Raw genomic sequence first — 20,233 nt, forward strand, 5'->3', positions numbered from 1 at the left:
CTGTTCTCCTGTTGGGTGCCATGCTGTCGGCTGCTGCCCTGTTGGGCGCCATGCTGTCGGCTGCTGCCCTGTTGGGCGCCATGCTGTCGGCTGTCAGCTGTTCCCCCGTTGGGCACCATGCTGTCGGCTGTGACACATTGGGCACCATGCTGTTGGCTGTTCCATTGGGCGCCATGCTGTCGCCCCGTTGGGCGCCACGCTGTTGGCTGTCGCCCTGTTGGGCTCCTTGCTGTTGGCTGTGACACATTTGGCGCCATGTTGTTGGCTGCGTGCCCCGTTGGGCGCTATGCTGTTGGCTGTTAGCTGGTGCCCTGTTGGGCACCATGCTGTCGGCTGTTGCCCAGTTGGGCGCCTTGCTGTCGGCTGTTGCCCCGTTGGGCGCCATGCTGTTTGTTTGCTGCCTCCTTGGACGCCATGCTGTTGGCTGTTGGCTGTTGGCTGGTGCCCCATTGGGTGCCATGCTGTCGGCTGCTGCCCCGTTGGGCGCCATGCTTTCGGCTGTTAGCTGGTGCCCCGTTGGGCGCCACGCTGTCGGCTGGTGCCCCGTTGGGCGCCATGTTGTCGGCTGTTCCCCCGTTGGGCGCCATGCTGTCGGCTGTTCCATTGGGCGCCACGCTGTCGGCTGTCGCCCTGTTGGGCTCCATGCTGTCGGCTGTCGCCCTATTGGACGCCATGCTGTTGGCTGTGACACATTGGGAACCTGTTGCCGGATGTCGGCTGTTTCCCTGTTGGGCGCCATGCTATCGGCTGTTGCCCCGTTTGGCACCTAGCTGTTGGCTGTCGGCTGTTGCCCCATTGGGTGCCACGCAGTTGGCTGTTGCCCCGTTGGGCGCCATGCTATCGGCTATCGGCTGTTCCCCCGTCGGGCACCATGCTGTCGGCTGTTCCCCCATTGGGTGCCATGGTGTTGGCTGTGACACATTGGGCACCATGCTGTTGGCTGTTGCCCCGTTGGGCGCCACGCTGTCGGCTGTTGCCCCGCTGGGTGCCATGCTGTTGGCTGTGACACATTGGGCACCATGCTGTTGGCTGTCAACTGTTGCCCCATTGGGCGCCACGCTGTCGGCTGTTGCCCCGTTGGGCTCCATGCTGTCGGCTGTGACACATTGGGTGCCATGTTGTCGGCTGTTGCCCCGTTGGGTGCCATGTTGTTGGCTGTGCCACGCTGTCGGCTGTTGCCCCGTTGGGTGCCATGTTGTTGGCTGTTGCCCTGTTGGGTGCCAGGCTGTCGGCTGTGCCATGCTGTCGGCTGTTGCCCCGTTGGGCGCCAAGTTGTCGGCTGTGCCACGCTGTCGGCTGTTGCCCCGTTGGGCGCCATGCTGTCGGCTGTGCCATGCTGTCAGCTGTTGCCCTGTTGGGCGCCACGTTGTCGGCTGTTGCCCCGTTGGGCACCACGTTGTCGGCTGTGCCACGCTGTCGGCTGTTGACCCGTTGGGCGCCATGCTGTCGGCTGTGACACATTGGGTGCCATGTTGTCGGCTGTTGCCCCATTGGGCGCCATGCTGTCGGCTGCACCATGCTGTCGGCTGTGCCATGCTGTCGGCTGTTGCCCCGTTGGGCGCCATGTTGTCGGCTGTTGCCCCGTTGGGCGCCATGCTGTCGGCTGTGCCATGCTGTCGGCTGTTGCCCCGTTGGGCGCCACGTTGTCGGCTGTGCCACGCTGTCGGCTGTTGCCCCGTTGGGCGCCACGTTGTCGGCTGTTGCCCCGTTGGGCGCTACACCATATCTCATGCCAGGGCTGGGCTGTCACCGGGGGATGCCTGGGCCTCATGCACCTGAGGACACGGCCCCTGTCTCCATGACGACAGCCCAGCACCCTGTATTTCTCAGGCACCGCTTAGACGCCCCGAAGTCCCGCTCTGGAGCCCCCCCCCGCGCCCAAGGGTCCTTAGTCTCGCCCCCTGTCAGCCCGGGAGGCGGGGCCTTGCTGATAGCTCTTCTCCATAGCAACCAAACGAGATAGAGACTGACAGGAGTTAGCCACCAATCGAACAACGCGCGCTGCCGGGCGGGGCGAGGAGACGCATTCTGATTGGCGCGAGTGCCCTTCAGGGGCGGGATGCTTAAGATTGACAGTCCATCTGGCGAATGGGAATCGCGGAGAGATCTTAAATCCCGGCGGGCGCCGGGGCTGGCCGCTGGAAAAGCGGCGTGGGCGGGCCCGGGCGCAGGAGCAGGAGGCGGTGGCGGGCCGGGCCGGGCCGCTCCGGAAGCTGAGGGGGCCGGGGGGAAAATGGCGCCCAGCTCGAAATCGGAGCGGGGCGGCCCGGGGGGGAAGCGGGGCCCGGCTGGGGCGGGGGGCGGATCCTCCTCCGGGGGGGTCCGGGGCCGCCGGGAGCACGTGGTGCGGCAGCTCGACCGGGTCAAGGTGAGGGGGGGCTTCTGTGGAGGGGGGCAAGCGGGGCGAGGGCTCGGGGGACGTTGGGGGCGGGGCGGCTCATTGGCGGGGGGCTATGGGGGGTGGGGCGGGGAGTGGGGGTCAGTGGGGGCGGGGCGGCTCATTGGCGGGGAGCTATGGGGGGTGGGGCGGGGAGTGGGGGGCAGTGGGGGCGGGGCGGCTCATTGGCGGGGGGCTATGGGGGGTGGGGCGGGGAGTGGGGGGCAGTGGGGGCGGGGCGGCTCATTGGCGGGGGGCTATGGGGGGTGGGGCGGGGAGTGGGGGGCAGTGGGGGCGGGGCGGCTCATTGGCGGGGGGGCTATGGGGGGTGGGGCGGGGAGTGGGGGGCAGTGGGGGCGGGGCGGCTCATTGGCGGGGTGGCGGGGGCGGGGGCGGGGCGGCTCATGGGTTGGGGGGCTCTCTGAGCTGGACGTGGGGGGCTCATTGGCGGGGGGCTCTGTGGGGGGCAGGGTGGAGGGGGTGGGGGTCATGGGGGCGGGGCAGCTCATTGGCGGGGGGCTCTGGGGGGGCCAGGGTGGAGGGGGTGGGGGTCATGGGGGCGGGGCAGCTCATTGGCGGGGGGCTCTGGGGGGGCCAGGGTGGAGGGGGTGGGGGTCATTGGGGACGGGGCAGCTCTGTGAGCTGGACTTGGGGGTGGGGGGGCTCTGGGGGGAGGGACCTGGGGGCAGGGCGGAGTGCTCTGTGGAGGGGCAGCTCATTGGTGTGGGGCACTGAGGGGCAGGGAGCTCTGGGGGGGACATGGGGGCAGGGCAGGGATGATGGACTAATTGAGGCCTGTGGGCGGTCCTGCAAGGAAACGTTGGGGGGGGCTCATTGACCAGGGAGCCCTGAAAGGGACACTGGGGGAAGCAGGAGGGGTGGAGGGGTGGGGAGCTCACGGGGAGGGGGCAGGGGGCTCTGTGGGGGGCAGTTGCACGGGGAAGGGGGGGGTCTGACTGATTGGGACTGTGGTGCGATTGTGGGAGTGGGGAAGGTCTCTTGGGGGAACAGTAAGAGGCTCTGTGCAGGAAGAGGGGGCACTTTCTACAGAAGTGGGTGAAATGACTTGAGCAGAGAGCTGGGGATAGAACCCCGGACTCCTGACTCCCGACATCTCTCCACCCACCCCAGTTCGTTAGACCCCACTGACCCAGGAGTCTGGGCACCTAGTTTTCTATGTCAGCCTCTGTTCTGCTGCCCTGACCCTGCAGTGAGGTTGCTCCATGCAGCCGTTGCCCCAAAAGTCCTGGCCCTGGGGCCTGCGATGGTGACTTGTCAGGAGAGCCGAAGGGCAGCAACTAATGTGGTCACCGTTACCAGAAATAAACACCCATGACTCTATCTGCTCATATAGTCCTTGTGTAGCTCAGCTCCTTCCTCACACTGGAGTTAGAAGCAGAAGGCATCCACAGGCAGCAATTCAGGACATATTTTGGGTATCCCCACATTAGTGGATATCTTGAGCCTGCTTCTTGTTGGATGTACCCCCAAGCCTCTGACATTTCCCTTCTTTTCAGATCAGTGGGCAGCTTTCTCCACGCCTCTTCCGCAAGCTGCCCCCAAGGGTGTGTGTTTCCCTGAAGAATATTGTTGACGAAGATTTCTTGTGTGCAGGGTAAGATCTGGCATTTCTCCCTTCAGCAGGTTGGCAGGGCCAGCCGTCATTCTCAGCTTGACTTCCATGGGGGCGGGGGCAGACAAACTCATGGGGAGCTTCCATGCCCAGCAAGTTTGGTGAGATGGGGATGTGAATGCATGCGAGTGCTCTGGGCTGAGCTACAGTCCTGTGCTCATCTTCCAGACACATCTTCCTTGGCTTCTCCAAGTGCGGGAGGTACGTCTTGTCATATACCAGCAACAGCGGTGACGATGACTTCTCCTTCTACATCTACCACCTCTATTGGTGGGAATTCAACGTTCACAGCAAGCTGAAGCTGGTACGTATGATGCCCCCCCATCTGGCACTGGGGGAGGGAAGGCTCCTGAAGGAACTGAGCATGGTGAATGGGTTCACAAGGAGTAAAGACCCTGCAGATATTCCTGCAGATATTACCCCTTTGGGCTGTGATCCAGAGGTATCTACTGTTAATCAGGGTTAAGTGTGGCCAGTGCTTGGAAGGGAGACTTCAAAGGAAAACCCAGAAGGGGCACTGGGGTTTCAATAGGGGACGCTCTTTCCTTTGGGTCATTGCCTCTGTATGAGACTAGAGGGTGCTGTGCTGAGCACTGTTGCCCAGTCTGGTTGTAGGAGGTACTATGGTGCAAGAAGCATCACCTTTTAAACAAGGCATAAAACTGACTCCTCAATTGCATGCATTTTGCTAGAGCTGAGGAGCTGCTATCCTCAGATCCCTAATCAGCTCATCACATTTTGTCTCCCTAAATTTCCCGCACGGTTTCAGTTCTTCCTATGCTAAATGCTAGTGCAGTGTTGCTGTGCACTGTCAAACTACTGTTGGGCTCTACCCCAGAGGCAGCTGTATGCAGTGATTCTTGTATGTAATCAGTTTGTAACTATAAAGCATTTTGAGACCCTCCTGAGTGAAAGGGGCATCTGAAATGTAAAATCACCTATCTTCTCTGTGCTAAACCAAACATCTGTCAGAGAATGCCTGATCTCAGCTAAGCCTCTTAAAAGACATTCCCAAGTAACTTCAGCTCTACGGTTGTCTGGTGGGGGTTTGAATTCCAGATCCCACTCCTTGGATTCAATCTGATTTGCTCTGTCATTCCCACAGGTACGACAGGTTCGCTTGTTTCAGGATGAAGAAATCTACAGTGACCTTTACCTGACTGTGTGTGAATGGCCCAGTGACTCCTCCAAGGTCATCGTCTTTGGCTTCAAGTGAGTTCCATTGAATGAGTCTGGTCTTGGGGGGTGAGGGAGTGATTTGGACAGAATTCGAGTTCCCTCCTGCGCTCCCAACTTCACATTCTGCTTAAAGGAGGCTGAGAGACCCACAGCAAATTTTTCACTGCTGCCGTCAGCCTCCTCCCTGAGGATTTTCTGAGTGATAGTCCTGCCTCTTTAAAATGGTTACAAATACTTCACTTAACACACAAGTGCAGGACTGACAGCCTTGGAAACTGATGTCTTCGTCCTATCCACAGATTGGGTGCAACCTGGTCAGGACAGGCCAAGCCTTCCCTTCAGCCTCTCCCTGCGCACGTACACACTGTCACCTCACCCCAGCCCTAGAAGATGGAGTGCCTAAGGCTGTCAGGAGGGGGGGAGCAGTGCTTTGGGATATTAAGAGGAGAACCGTGGCTCGGTTACTCTCCCACCTCCTCCTGAGCTGAATCTAAGGTTGGAAGAGCCAGATGCCCTGACCTGGCAAATAAGAGAGACAGGTGGGGTGCATCTGCTGTGGTTGGCTAGCAGAATACAAACTCCAGTCGAGAGAGGCTGCAGTAGGGTTCCAGTTTAGGGAAAGGCCCCTTATCAGTTGAAATGGTTTGACTTCCCTTGTTTCTTTGTTCTCCATCTGTTTTTAGTGACTGTAAATACTTAGTTTTGTGTGTTTGCTTTTTCCTCTACATTGTATTTATTTGTGATACAGTAGTGCCTTGAACCCCTAGTCGTGGGCCAGGGCCCCATTGTGCTGGGCGCTGTACAAACTCAACCAAAAGACTGTCCCTGCCCCAGAAACTTGCAATCAAAGTAAATGTTGATGTTTTAATCACCCAAGCAGTAACTGGGAATGGGGGTGGGAGCTGTGTGTAAAACTTCACTGCATGTGAAACATGTTCCTAAAGATCTGAGAGCATTTCAGTCCTGCCTCTTAGCCCCAAGGCTCCTATAAAAGAGAAATAATAGTTTAATTTAGTAGTGACTCCAGTTTTGATTAAATCCTTTGAAGAGAGAACTCTTTCACCTCCTTTCCCATGTAATGACTGGCTAATAGGCCTGATTTGGAAGCTAGGACAGATCAGGGATGGAATATGTGGGTTTAAAAGAGGGAGACGAGGGTTTGAATCCCTGAACTTCTCTGAAAGTGACCAGAGGCGTCTCCTGTCTCCCTGGCAGCACACGCTCTGCAAACGGCCTGCTGATGAACATGATGATGATGAGTGATGAAAACCATCGGGATATTTACATCAGCACGGTGGCCATGCCCCCACTCATGTACTGTCCCGGCTGCAGGGATATGGCCCTCGCGCATCCAGGTGAGCCAGGAGGATGGTGCCCTAGCTGCAGAGAATATGCTCACCGGGAAAGCTGATATGTATCTTCCTAAGGGGGTCAGATGAGGCAGGCTGTGACGCTTGGAGCTTTGGTGAAGGTGGGGTGATAGACTTGGTGATCGGACAGAGTGAGGTTTCTTGATTGGTTTAGGGGACATTTGGGACTCCTGGGTCCTCTTGCCAGCTCTTCCACTGACTTCATGACTGCATGATCTTTGGGCAAGCGTTCATCCTCTGTGACTCAGTTTTCCCATAGGTCCACACCATGAGGATGATGTAATCTGACTCCCAGTGGGGTTCATTTAGTGTTAGTAAAGGAAATATTCTTAACCTGCCAGGCGCTAGGCACGTTCGATGTGGGTGACTCTGGGACTGACTGCTTGTCTCCCACGTGCTGTCTGAACCCCAGCTGTTCTTGTCTTGTGGGCAGGGATGGTCTCACTTGTCCCTCTCCTTGTGTGTTCTCAGGGGACCCAAACGCCCACTGTCTGCAGCACGGCTTCATGCTGCACACCAAGTACCAGGTGGTCTATCCTTTCCCCACATTCCAGCCAGCCTTCCAGCTCAAGAAGGACCAGGTGGTGCTGCTGAACACCAGCTACTCCCTCGTAGCATGTGCTGTTTCTGTACACACCGCAGGTAAGAGCCTTGCCTCTCTCGGGGCAGCTGGGATTGGAGAGCGTTAACATGCGTGGACTTCTTCCTTGGAAGACACTGTGTTTGGAATTTCAGGCCTCGCTGGGTGTTTCAGCAAGGTCAGCTGCGAGGTTATGGATGCGTTGGAACAGCTGCTTAGTTTAGTCCGTCTAGCCAGGGTGTCTTCTCTCCCTCATCTTAGATTTGAAGGGACCATTAGCTCATCGAGTCTGACTTCCTGTATACCACAGGCCAGAGAACTTCACCGCCATCCTTCTCTTCCAACTGGCTTGAGCATCGCAAGTACTAAGTGTGGCGCTTTCAGCAACCCACGGGCCTGTGGCTTGGCCAGGGGTTGGAAACACCGTGGATTGAGAATGAGTGCAGTCTACCTTCAATGCTGTGAAGGTGCTGCTCAGAGGGGGGAACCAAGGGGTCAGTGGAAGGACTGGTATCTTGCAAGTCACTGGGCCTGGAGATGAGTAAGTGATGCATGGGAGAGCTGGCAGTCCCAGCTTCCCAGGGTAATGTAGGGCATTCTCTGTAGCCTTAGGTGGTTGCAAGATGCATCAGACACGCAGGTTCTCGTTCCCCACTTAACAGCTGCTGAACCACCTAAGAACAGAGCACCTGCCTCGGCCTCGTGAGGGTTTGGATTTCCAGCTTCAAATGGTCTCAAGCACTAACCACAAGGGAGGGAAGGATGGTCTTATGGCTACTTTCTCTTGTGGTAGGGCCCAGTGGCCTGTTGCGCCGGTTGCTGCACAATCAGATGTTCCTGCCCCAAAGAGCTTGCAATGTAAGAAAACCAGCAGAGGAAGTGTGGGGGCGGGGGGAGTGAGCCTCTGTTTATATATAGTAGACAGTGTGGTCTAGTGGATAGAGTATTGGACTGGGACCCAGGAGACCTGAGTTCTATTCCTGGCTCTACCATTGACCTGCTGGTTGACCTTGGGCAAGTCACTTCCTTGTCCCATGCCTGTTTCCCCATCTGTAAAATGGGAAGAGTGATGCCAACCTCCTTTGTAAGGAACGTACATCTGAGAAATATGTACCTAATATGAAAATAATACATACCCCTAGTGCAGAACAGGAAATTGACATATTTAGAAAGCTTGAGTTGGCCTCAAAAGGGAGTTGGTTTTCCCCTGATTCTGTATATTAGGGGTTTTCAATCTGTGGTCCACAGACCCCTGAGGGTCCACAGACTAAGATTTCCAAAGGGGTCTGCACCTCCATTTGAAATTTTTTAGCAGTCCACAAATGTAGAAGGTTGAAAACCACTGCTGTATATAATCCAACTCATTAAAATTTGAGGAGAGCTCATTGACACAGTATATTTTAATTTATTTAAATGATTTGAGTAGATTATAGTGAGATTAGGTTTTAACTGGGTTGTTGTCATTTCACATTTAATCTTAGGTGTATTTTTTAAAAGAAAATGTATTTAATTTAAATAAGCTGTTTTCAATAAATGCAATTTTAAAAAAGAATCACTTTTTATCACTGATTAAAAGGATTGAGAAGTGCTGATGAAAAGTTAGAGCTAGTGATTATCCACTCTGTCTACCCCCGGGGGTTGCATGGGTTAATATGTGATCATAAAGTGCTTTGAGATCCTTGATTGCAAGTTGTTGTAGCAATGCACAGGTATGTTGTCCAGATCTTGCAGGCGGGCACAATGGGAGCGTATGTTGTTCTTGGGTGGCATAAGGTTGCTCCATGTCCTGAGGCCCGAACGACTTGGTCCAGGGTGGGTGTCCCATACCTAAGGGCAGTGTGGAAGGACGTTCTGAGGTGTGGAACCTCCATCATTGGAGGTTTTTAAGAGCAGGTTAGACAAACACCTGTCAGGGATGGTCTAATACTTAGTCCAGCCATGAGTGCAGAGGACTGGACTAGATGACTTCTCGAGGTTCCTTCCAGTCCTACGAGTCTAGGATTCTATGTTTGAGTGAGAGAAGTTGACAATGGAGCAGAGATTTGGTGGGTGAGGTGGGAGGCATGTAAGGGACACATAGGGGAAGAGCCTGAAAGGTGAGAATCTGATGCAGTGATATTAAGTCTTTCTGACTCTCCTCCGAGCAGTTGGAAGCACATGGCATGCTGGTTTCCCAGTGTTTTAGACACTGGGAGAGGTAAACTTGACCCATGTTAGCTAGCACTGTAAAGCTGTGCTGGCTTCCTCCAGGAGACCAGCCCAATGTGTGTAATCTCTCATTTTAGAGAGAAACTTGCTGCTAAAATGATGACACAGGGAAATGCATAAGGGGTGAAACCCACATCCCACTGGCGCGATGAGGAGTTGTGCCTGGGGTATGTTAGAGATGATTGTTTTATTCCAGGGAAATCCTGGTGTATCTACAAGCAGGTTTGAGAGTCCAGAGCAGGAGGCTAGGAGTTGAGACTCCTGGGTTCTGTTCCCAACCATGCTCCTGCCTCTGCCACTGGCTCACTGTGTGACCTGGGACAAGTCACTCCACCTTTGTGCGCACATATTTGCGGCTGGGACCTGCCTCCTTTGCACAGGAGCTTTGGAGGCTCAATTCTTTAATGTCTGCAGAGCATCTTCCGATCCCAGAGAGCCAACCTCAGGGAGGGGATGGCTGTTTTGCAAATTAAGGCTTTGCATTCATTTCTCCTTAAAACCCGTGGGAAGTGGGCATCCAATCCCCTTCGATGGCTCTCCGAATCTCAGCCTAACTCTGAAATGATGTGCCCAGCCGTTGCATTCAGTGATGGAGCCCTGATGAGAGGAAGGATGGTCCAGTCAGGACCGGCTCCAGGCACCAAGAAAGCAAGCGTGCTTGGGGTGGCACAAATTCCAGAGGCGGTATTCTGGTCACCCTTCTCTTTTCCTTTTTTTTTTTCGCTTGGGCAGTTGAGCTCTTGGAGCTTGGGTGGCAAAAACCCTAGAGCTGGCCTTGGGTCCAGTGCACTAGCCTAGGACTTGGGAGACCTGAGTTCAGACTCCGTGTGTGACCCCTTTGCCTTGGTTCCCCCTAGCCCTACCTCCCAGGGAGTTATTCGGGGAAATGCATTAAAGCTTGTGAAGCCCTTTCAGGTGCACAGATGGGAAAGCATTGCACAGGAGCCGGGTGGTACTGCCGACCCCAGAATCCTGCCTGTCTAAACGGAGGCAGAGCTCTAACACTCTCCCAGCGTCTGACGGAAGAGGGCACGTGTCATGTGCCCCCAAGTTACAGGTGAGGATCTGGGACCTGAGGCGCAGAGAGCCCGAGTTGCAGAGCCCGGGGAATGGCTTGTATGCCATGCCCGTCACTCCGATATCAGGGCGCTCGGTGCTCTATCCACTAGACCTTTCTGCTCCCACTTGTGCAGTGGAAAATGCTGAGGGATGTCTCCATGGAAACTGTTCTCTGTGTAGCCGTGGCCTCTTTAACCCCTTCCTCACCTTTCTCTGGTTTAGAGGACAGCAACTTCTGCCAAATCCTCTACGACAGAAGGAACCAGCCCCAGTCGCCCCATGCCGGGGCTTGTGATGCTGCAGGAGCCATGCAGTGCCCAGTGGGTGCAGAGGAAGGGATGGAAAGAGATGGCTGCCCTTGCCGAATGGCTGCCGCACCATCGTCCGCCAGCAGAGCTTCCCAGGGCCTGGAAAGCCCTATCAAACCCATGGAGCTGTCGCCAGCTGTGGCCAAGGCGAAAGAGTTTGTGGCCGATATCTTCCGACGGGCCAAAGAGGCTAAAGGCCCAGCCCCAGTGGAAGAGGAGGAGGAGGTGGGTGGTGGCCGGTTTGAGTGCCGTCCTGCCCAGGAAGCCAGCCCACACAGATCCCTGTCCCAGGGCACCCCTGCTGATGCACCATGGGAGGCAAGGCCATGCTCGGGGCCCTCTGGGAGTTACTGCCGCCTGCATCATGGCCTCTCGTCTCCCAGGGGAGACCGAACTCCAGAAGGGGATCAACCCCCGAAAGATTCTCCCCTTGCCGGACCGGAGATGGAGAGCCAGCCGGCTGAGCCTGGCTACGTGAACTACACCAAGCTGCGCTATGTCTTGGAGCCCAGCGACCTGTCGGAGCCTGAGGACGGTAAGCAGAGCTTAGGGAGGCCAGTCCACTTCTCGGTGCAGGGACTGACTCTCTCGGGCTGGGGTTGTGTGTAGAGCTGAGCTGACTGGTAACTCGAGGGGTTTTTGGCTGGAGCCCGGGTCCTTTCATCCCGCATTCTGCTTGGAATTATGTGCGTTGTAACCGAGAGCTGTTAACGGTCTAGTGCTGGCTTGTGCAGTGAGTTTGGGTCTCCCTCTGGTTCCCAGCAGTCAGGCCTCCATGCTGCTAACCCCCCACCCCCTCTAGTGCTAAGAGCCCCCCCCCGCTAATTACTGGTTCTGTAGTTCTCAGAAGGGGCCTCTGGCCAGTGGGGCCCTGTCCCCTCCCTTGGGGAGATCTCTCCATAGCAGCCCTGCTGCCCAAGCCCTCGGGGCACGTCTCAGGCTCTGAAGCCTGGGCTGGGGCAGGAGAGCCGGAGCTCCAGCTTGAGCTGCAATATCTGCATAGCTGTTTTCGGAGCACTAGCACAAGCCCCACTACCCTAAATCTGGGGACCTGGGCTGGGAGGCTCCCTGCCAGCTGCAACGTAGGTGTGCCCTGAGCGGCCAGTCTCTGCACAGGTGCTGAAAGGTACCCGCCTCCTTCACCTCCTTGGTACAGCACACGCCTGGCCCCAGGCTGCCCGAGCAGTTCTGGTCCTGCCATGGTCGTCGCTGCCGTCCCTCCCTTACCAGATGGCACAAGTGTGCTCTGGCGCTTTCTCTTCCTTGCCGCAGTGAGCAGGAAGCTGGTTAATGAGGCTCTGAGACACACCAGAGCTCTTGCCTGCCCCAGAGTCCCACCCGAGCCTCCCAAACAAGTCCTCAGCACATCGATCACCTGAATTGCCAGAATCTTCCCTGACTTGCCTAAATGTTCCTGTCCCAACTAATGTTGACTGAAGGATGGACGCCTTAATTGTCCTTATCCTTCTTGGGAAGGTGCCAGTTCACTTCAGCAGGTCCAGCTTTTTGTAATTAGGTTCTTTCACTGCCCCGTCTCTGTCCCCCACCAACCACTGGCCCAGCTTGGTGCCTTCGGTTGTACTGCCCAGGTGTAACTGAAGGCATGTTTTTATTTGTACCACGGTAGCACCTAGGAGCCCTAGGCATGGACCATAATCCCAAAACCAAAAGCCAGTCCCTACACTCTAAGTATTGGAGCTCGGGGAACGATTCTACTTGTAGTACAAGGGTCCTGGCATCTGGCTCATTCTCCCCGAGCTGAATTTACTCTGTAGGGCTGATGGGAGTAAGAGCTCTGGTCACCAAAGCCGGCTCGCAAATGCACATGGAGCAGGTCTGAGCAGGAAGAGCCATTTGTAGCTAGCCACTCTTTGGAATATATTGCACTAAACCAGGGGAACTGAAACCAGTGTTTTATTCCTGCTCAAGACTCTTCCATGGGGGGTGACTTTGCAGACCCCTTTCCGGTTCCTTGGGATTGCAGGCCCAGCCTCTTCGCCAGCCGTGTGGCCTCTGCCTCATGCTGCCTTCCCTTTCAGAGTACGAGGATGACAAGATCTCACTGCCGTTTGTCGTAACTGACCTGAGAGGGCGAAACCTCAAGCCGCTGAAGGAGAGAGCCATATTCCAGGTCAGACATGGCCTCGGGCCCTGGTCCTGTCATGTGGGGGTGGACTTAAAGGGCCACTGTCCGCTTGAAATCTCGTCAGTTTCAAATAATGAGCTAACACTCCCACAGCTGCCAGTTTCTGGGGTTTGACAGCCATGTTCTCTTACCACTGAATGTATTCGATCTTGCCTCATCGCTGGAAATGGAGGGTTTAACCATATGCAAAGGCCCATGTGATGTACAAGGCAAAGGGAGAAGTGTCTGACCCAGTGCTGTCCACTTAGGTGTCTGCTGTAACAGGGTGTATGAGAGATTTGCCGATAGACGTGGGTGTCCTTTTTAACGCTTTCATCAGCCACTGCTGCTCCATAGAGATGTAGTCTCCATGGAGACTACAAGTCCCAATGTGCAGTGCTTTGTCCAGAGCTGAGTGTTGCATTTTAAGGGGTCCATGGTGAACCTGCAGAGTAACGCCATGGGGCGAACACTGACCATGCTGCCCTGTCTCCAGGCCGCCTTCTCCAGAGGGGCAGCCGAACTGCGTGGATTAAACAAACTCTTTCTACACTCACAAAAATTCTGATTTTTCACCCTATAAATGGGAGGCAGATCCCTCCCTAACAGAGGGGAGGTTAGCTGTGATCCGCAAGAAGCATGAGGGCTGGGGGCAGGAAGTGTGAATGAGGCAGTGTGCTCTAGTGCAGGGGTTCGCAACCTTGTTCTTTCCGAGGCCCCTCCATGGCCCACCTCTGCCACAACAGCTGCTTTTCTGCCTATAAAAGCCAGGGCCAGCATTGGGGGGGGTAGCAAACGGGGCAGTTGCCTGGGGCCCCACGCCACAGGGAGCCCCAGAAAGCTAAGCTGCTCAGGCTCTGGCTTCAGCACCAGGTGGTGGGGCTCAGGGCCTTGGGCTTCGGCTTTTTGCCCTGGGCCCCAGTGAATCTGATGCTGGCCGTGCTTGACAGGCCCCTGAAACTGCTCGTGGCCCCCAGGGGGCCCTGGTCCCCTGGTTGAGAACCACTGCTGTAGTGGGCAGAACACTGGACTGAGACTCGGGAGACCTAGCTTCCATTCTTGACTCTGCTGCTGGGCAAGCCACATCCCCCCCGTGCCCAAGTTCCCCATCTATAGCATGGGAGTAATGATTCTGATCACCTCTGTACAGCGATGAACAGCACTCGGTGGGGGGATTACTAATGAGAAGGTCTGTTCTGAGGGGGGCTTCGTGACCGAGCCGTGCCGTTTTTTTGGTCCACTGTTGGTCATAAAAGATTCTGCCAGCTAGAGAGGTGCCCCCGTCCTATCTGTCTTGGCGCTGATGGAATTGGTATGGGGTCTACAGGCTCCAGCTGAGATGGGGCCCTAGAGCACCAAGCACCGCACAAACACCCCATGAGAGCTCCTCCCTCACGAGCTTACAGCCAAGATAAAGGGCAGAAGAGGTGAAGCCTCTTACAGATGGACATGGCATACTGCCCAGTGCCCAAGGTCACATAGCGAGTCTGGCAGGGCTGGGAATCAAACCCAGCTCTCTGGAGTCCCAGCGAGCACCACCAGTGGCTCCTCCCTCTAACCTGGCTGCCAGCCCAGTAGGAGGTAATGGGCTTGCACATGAGGGCAGAGCTGGAGCCTGCAGCTCAAACTTTGGTCACAATTCTGGTGATGGGTGAGCGGAGTCGAATCTAGCTTGTGCCCTCGGAGCAGGGCTGGACACACGTAGCTAGAAATTTGGAGCAGCCTGTGTCTGTCTCAGCACAGAGCTGTGGGTGAGAAAAGGGGCCTTTTCTGCGGAGTCCCATCGCGGGGTGGAACTGTACTTTGGGGAATAAGTTCCCTGGATCAGACATCTTGTGCCTCAAACACAAAGCTTTCTACCTCGCCAGGGCCCGCCTAGCATGGCTGGGCTGAGGGCGGGAACTAAAGTGACAAGCCCTTAGGACTACGGAGAAACAGCTGCTGAGGCTTCTGGGTTCTCTGCCCCCATCGCAGGGCCAGTACCTGACTGTGGAGCAGCTGACTCTGGATTTTGAGTATGTCATTAATGAGGTGATCCGGAACGACGCCTCCTGGTCCAGGCAGTTCTGCTCCTTCAGCGACTACGACATCGTCATCCTGGAGGTGAGTGCGCGTGAGCGTCCCTTGCCCCGCGGAGCCAGGCGAGCCTCATGCTGTCTAGGAAGCCATTGGGCAGCACTGGAACAGGACCATCTCCAGCTGGGTGACTTGAGAGCCGCAGCGCCCTGTCTGGGCTGGGAGCCAGCACAGAGGTGCAACCCCCCAGCAGCTCCGCCGGCTGCTCCTCCAGCAGGATCAACGAACGTTTCTGTTGGCTGCCACATACTGGAGCAAGGGACTGGCCGGACGCGTTAGTGCTGCCTCTGAAATGAAACCGATTGCAGTAGCCCTCCTCTGTAACAGGGCATGGCCAGGGGGTTCCAGATCCCGGCGCTCAGCATTGCATGCCTGGGAGCTGTATCCCTCTTGGGTCCTGTCTGTAGGTGGCAGAGTAGAAGGGGTCCTTGGGGAACCTGGTGGGGAGGGAGAGGTGGTCTGGCCAAGAACCTGGAGAAGGGGCAGGTGTCAGCCTCTGCATTTCCCCTGGCTGCTGTGCTGGGATCGGGGGGAGTTGATTGGCACCTGTTCCCTCTTTGGGGGTGGGGATCTCACTTCCTGCTGCAGCACCTGGCTGCTGACCTCTCTGGGGGGCAGCTGTTGGAGCTTCTGACTAAACTAATCTGAGGGGGGAGGAGGGGTTAGGCCCCTCCCTTTGGTGTTGCTGTTTCTAATCTTGCCCACATTTCTACTGTCTTGACTCTGCAGTGCCCGGTGCGTGGTGGGGAATCCCAGTGGACAGGTGTCTCTTGTGCAGATCAGCTGCCCGGGGAAGGTGGCCTGAAGGGGTGGCTTGTGGGGCTGCTGTACTCGGTGTGTGCTTAACAGAGAGCCCTGGTCTCTGGAGGTACCATCCAGGGCTAAATACAACCAGGCCACCCTTCCTTCTGCCTGGTACCCTGATCCACCCTGCCCAGTGTGATCCATGCCCAGCACTGCTCTGCAGTGATCTCTGCCAGGCTCTGTTACCCCCTTGCCAGCTCTGAGTAACCTCCCCAAGTCAACTGTCCAATCCCCTCCCTATAGGTGTGTCCAGAAACCAACCAAGTCATAATCAATATCGGATTATTGCTCTTGGCCTTCCCATCTCCTGATGAAGAGGGCCAGCTTAGGTGAGTACAGCTGCTGCCAAACTCCCCGTCACATCTCTCCATCCCCTCAGCGTGTGCTTTTAGGGGACCCAGTCCCCACAGAAGGGGCAAGAACTGGGGCGAGGGGAGGTCACAGGGAGCAGATGCCTCGGGGAGGGGAGGGGGGAGAAACTTGAAGGAATTCCAGTAGCAGCAGGGCAACTCCCTTGCCAGAACCCCTTCACCCAGCCTCAGTCCCTAGCAGGCTCCAGGGGTCCTTCTGGTAACTGCCCAGATTGTCCGTGGGGCTTGTGTGCCATGGGGTTTGGGGAGGAAATGGTTAATTTCTAGCCCACTCCCCTATTCTAACCTGACCAGGCCGGTGTGTGTCCTGTGCCTCCCCTCCAGACCAAAGACCTATCACACCAGCTTGAAAGTGGCCTGGAATCTGAACACTGGTACCTTCATCACCGTCAGCGTGGGAGACCTCACAGAAGTCAAGGGGCAGACCAGGTGCGTGGCAGTGGCCGGTGCCTGCTCGGGTGTCCCTCCCCAGAGGGCTGCGCTGAGCTGGGGAAAGGGACCCATTCCAGAGAGCTGGGCTTGGGTGTGGAGTCCCAGGTCCTGGCTCCGTCAGACCTTTGCTGGTTAGAATCAAGAGCCCTTCACTGAGCCGGTTGCCACCCCAGTTCAGACCTCCCTTTTCCGAATCAAAATGGCCCTGCCTTCCAGCGTTCTCCGCTGGGAACACAACTCCCTTCCACCTCATCTGAGCTGGCGCTGGGTGTCCGGAGGGCCTGCCGCTGCTTGCCTCCAAGGCTGGGGCTGTGGGGGTCTGAGCAGCCGGGTATCAGCTGAGTAAGCTCAGCCCCAGAACTGCCTGGCGCTTGTGTTTGACAGCACTAATACAAACCACTCCAGGCGTTGCCTCAGGGAAAACCACAGGCTGGGGGCCTCGCCCCAGGGCAGGCCCCTGCCCTGCTTGCTCGCTCACAGTGCTGTTCCCCTGTCCGCAGCGGCAGCGTTTGGAGCTCCTACCGGAAGAGCTGCGTGGACATGGTGATGAAGTGGCTGGTGCCAGAGAGCAGCGGGCGATATGTCAACAGAATGACGAACGAGGCTCTTCATAAAGGTAAACGCCCCTCCCCTAGCCGGGCGCTGAGCCCTGGAGGAAGGGACTGCCCGGCTTCCCCTCTGGTGTGCAGCCAAGCCCTGCCGAAGGCTAAGGATCTCCTAGCAAGGCCTGCATGAGTGGGACGGGGCCTGGGCAGTGTGACGCAGCACGGCTGGCTGCCTGCTTCAGCTGGAAGATCACCTTCAGCATGCGGCTTCCCTGCTGCGTTCTGCCGCCCAGTCTGCTGACACGCAATGCCCTGCTACGCTCCCAGCCTTGTGAGCCTGCCTGGCAGGGCCATAGAGCCCTGGAACCATTTGCTTGGCTCCAGACCTGTGCTCTGCGCCCCTGCCAGCAGGAACGTGGCGCTGCAGCCGGCTGGGGCCTGTGCAAGCCGTGTGCTGTGCGGCTGGATCTCAGTGAAGCTACTCTCAATTCCAGCTTAGAGGAGGTGAAGTGTCTGGGCTGTCCTGCCAAAGGCGCAGTTCCCTCCAGAGCCCAGCACGGGGGGGCCTCTAAGCTCCCTGGCGTGTTGCGGGACAGTTACTTTCTGCTCTGTTGGCTGCTTCTGCTAGACAGTGTCCTGCCCCAGACTCCATGTGTGGGGGTGACCCTCTCTGCCCTCTGATCTCAGCCTCCCCTGTTCATACCTCTTGGGGTAGACCTGCCCAGTCATGGCTCTTTGCTGCGTGGCCCCCAGTTAAACCCCTGACCTGGCTCTTTTCTGCGCCGGAAATAATTGCGCGCTCCTAGATCCCTGTGTATCGGTGAAGGCCAGAAGGGGCTGCTGGGATCACGCAGCTGAGACCCTCGCCCCAGGGATTCCTGCAGGCGGCCCATGGCTAAGCTTGGGTAGATGGGTTAGACACAGAAGCCAACCCCCCAGCAGTCCTGGTGCAGACAGTGTCTGACCAAGCCCCTCCGAGCCTGGACCCAGCTGATCCCTTAGCTGGAGCGCTGGGTCACGCCTGGAAGCCCTAATGGGAACGGGGGGAAACAGGTGCAGCTGCCCGGGCTGTTCCGGGGGCAGTTGGTCCCCGCTCTCTGGGTGCAGGATTCTGTCCCATCTTTTCCCCATGGCTGCCATCTCTCCAGGGCCTGCTGTTCCCTCCCCCTCCACCCCGTGTGTCTCCTGACTCCGCATCTGAGCACAGGAAAGCCAGAAGACTCCAGACCCACTGACGGAATTCCACGCTTGGCTGGCAGCTGAGCCAGGCAGAGTTGTGCCCGTGTCAGTAGGCAGGGGAGGGCAGAGCTGTGCCTGGGGATGTGGGGTGGGTGTGGCAGGCATGCCGTGCTGGGCTTTAATCACCATCCCCCAGCAGGACCACCTCCTGCACTGCTGTGAGGGAAGACCCACACACTGCACTGAGCGCGCCCCTGGCTTGACCCCTTGCTGCTTGGTGGCTTAGCCACGCTGACTCCTGGCCTAGGACCCGCCTTCCTCAGCGGATCCTGCCACCTTACTTTGCCATCAGTGAAGTGGAGAGACTTGGATCTGCCCCCCAGCCCAGCTAGCCGTGGAGCTGAAGGAGCGACCCCCTGCCCTCATCTGCCCAGCCTTGGGAGTGGGGAAATGGCCACCACATCTGCTCCTTAAACCCATCTGCTCTTTGATCTCTCTAGGCTGCTCCTTGAAGGTCCTAGCAGACAATGAGCGCTACACTTGGATCGTCTTGTGACGTGGAGGCAAGACTGGTTTGGTTCCTGCCGTACTGTACGTCGGATTTAACTACCTCCTCCTGTTTGAGTTTCGTTGGGTTTTAATTTCTCCATCTTTTTTTTTTAAATTAGAGTAACTCGTGCTTTTGCTGAAAGTGGATGTAAGTAGGAGTATCCCTAGGGGAGGGGGAATGCCTGTCGTCCGAGGACCCAGCCCAGGTCTCCTCTGGGGTTGGACCTTGAGTCTCTTGCCTCTGCCAACGGCTATGGGCTGCTCTGCCGGCTGGCGACGTTGCCTGTGGTGTACGTGCTCAGTTGGGGCTAGAGCCGGTGCAGTCAGGCTAGTGGGATGCTGTGGGAGTGGACCTGACCCTCGTCACCGTGATCTGCGGTGACTTAGCAGTAACATGCCCTCGCTCAGCATGAGCAGCAGGGCTTGTCCGTGGCACTTGCTGCTAGGGCCGGGGTCCACCCTCGCTGGCGATGGGGCAGCTTCTTCCTCCGGCTCAGGACACCACTTGAACCATCTCCCTGCTTTTTGGAGACGGTGAATTCTTCTTTTAATACTGCTCGGGCCACGTGCTGCCAAAGCCACCAGCTGCACGCCTGGCCCCTGGGGACAACGACCCGTGCAGCCCCTCTCCTGGTACGGTTCCATTGTCATTGAGTCGTTAGCTGCTGAGGGGGTGAGAGGGCAGCATTCCAGCTTCCCCCAGGTGTAGTGTGATCCTGTGGCAGAACAAATCTCCCGCCCTCCTGGGGGCCAGACTTCCCGATTCTGTTCAATGTATATTTAAGTGTCATTCTCTGTTCAGTGTTTAAGGCACTTTTTCCAGTGGAGGAGGTTTTTCCTTTGAGTCCCGATAACACACCTCTCCCCCGCCCGCACACTTTGTGGATCATTCCACAGTCCCTGGCCCCACTGTTAAGCATTTAGTTTCTCCTCAAATGGGCTTTTGTTTCCCTGTAATAAACATTTTAATTTCCAAGCCACTGGCTCGCGTCGCTTTCTGCTGCGGGTGCAGGGGAGGGTGCCTGGCCCTGGAGTGCACCTGTTGCACAGCTCTGGGGTCACTTCCCAGCTCCACCACAGACCTGAGTGGAGTCATGTCAGCTGAGATTTTCAGAATAGTCCAGGGATTTAAACCCTCTGCCACTAATTCCAGTGGTCGGGTGGTTTGGGTGCTAGCCTGGGACTTAATTCCTTGTGTGGCTGTGGGCCAGTCACTTGGTCTCTGTGCCTCAGTTTCCCTCTGTACAATGGAGAGAATAGCCCTGCCCTGCATGCAGAGGTACTGAGAGGATAAATATCTTAGAGATACTGCAGTGATGGGGGCTATACAAGTACCACAGATGTGTTTTGAAAAGCTCATCTAGCAGGTATGTGTACATGAGGCCGGTGTGGAGCTACCTTCCAGGTGTGCTGAGCACCATGGGACTAGCCGTGCTCT

General features: G+C 56.8%; 1 protein-coding gene across 2 annotated transcripts; it reads left to right on the plus strand.

Moving 5' to 3' along the window:
* Positions 1–2,214: 2,214 nt before the first annotated feature.
* On the plus strand, positions 2,215–19,771 carry DCAF15 (DDB1 and CUL4 associated factor 15). Of its 2 annotated transcripts, none has more exons than XM_038378991.2 (13): positions 2,215–2,368; positions 3,895–3,992; positions 4,179–4,314; positions 5,116–5,222; positions 6,405–6,544; positions 7,031–7,201; positions 10,629–11,249; positions 12,754–12,845; positions 14,814–14,942; positions 15,963–16,048; positions 16,415–16,519; positions 17,023–17,138; positions 18,747–19,771. In XM_038378991.2, the coding sequence occupies exons 1-13, from the start codon at positions 2,234–2,236 to the stop codon at positions 18,800–18,802; spliced, it is 1,992 nt and encodes a 663-aa protein (XP_038234919.1). In that variant the 5' UTR covers positions 2,215–2,233; the 3' UTR covers positions 18,803–19,771. The 2 variants fall into 2 exon arrangements, with proteins under 2 accessions (XP_038234919.1, XP_038234918.1); XM_038378990.2 differs by having other exon boundaries at positions 2,216–2,368; positions 16,385–16,519.
* Positions 19,772–20,233: the final 462 nt, after the last annotated feature.

Source organism: Dermochelys coriacea, chromosome 20 (genome assembly GCF_009764565.3).
Source record: "Dermochelys coriacea isolate rDerCor1 chromosome 20, rDerCor1.pri.v4, whole genome shotgun sequence".
Taxonomy (NCBI): domain Eukaryota; kingdom Metazoa; phylum Chordata; order Testudines; family Dermochelyidae; genus Dermochelys; species Dermochelys coriacea.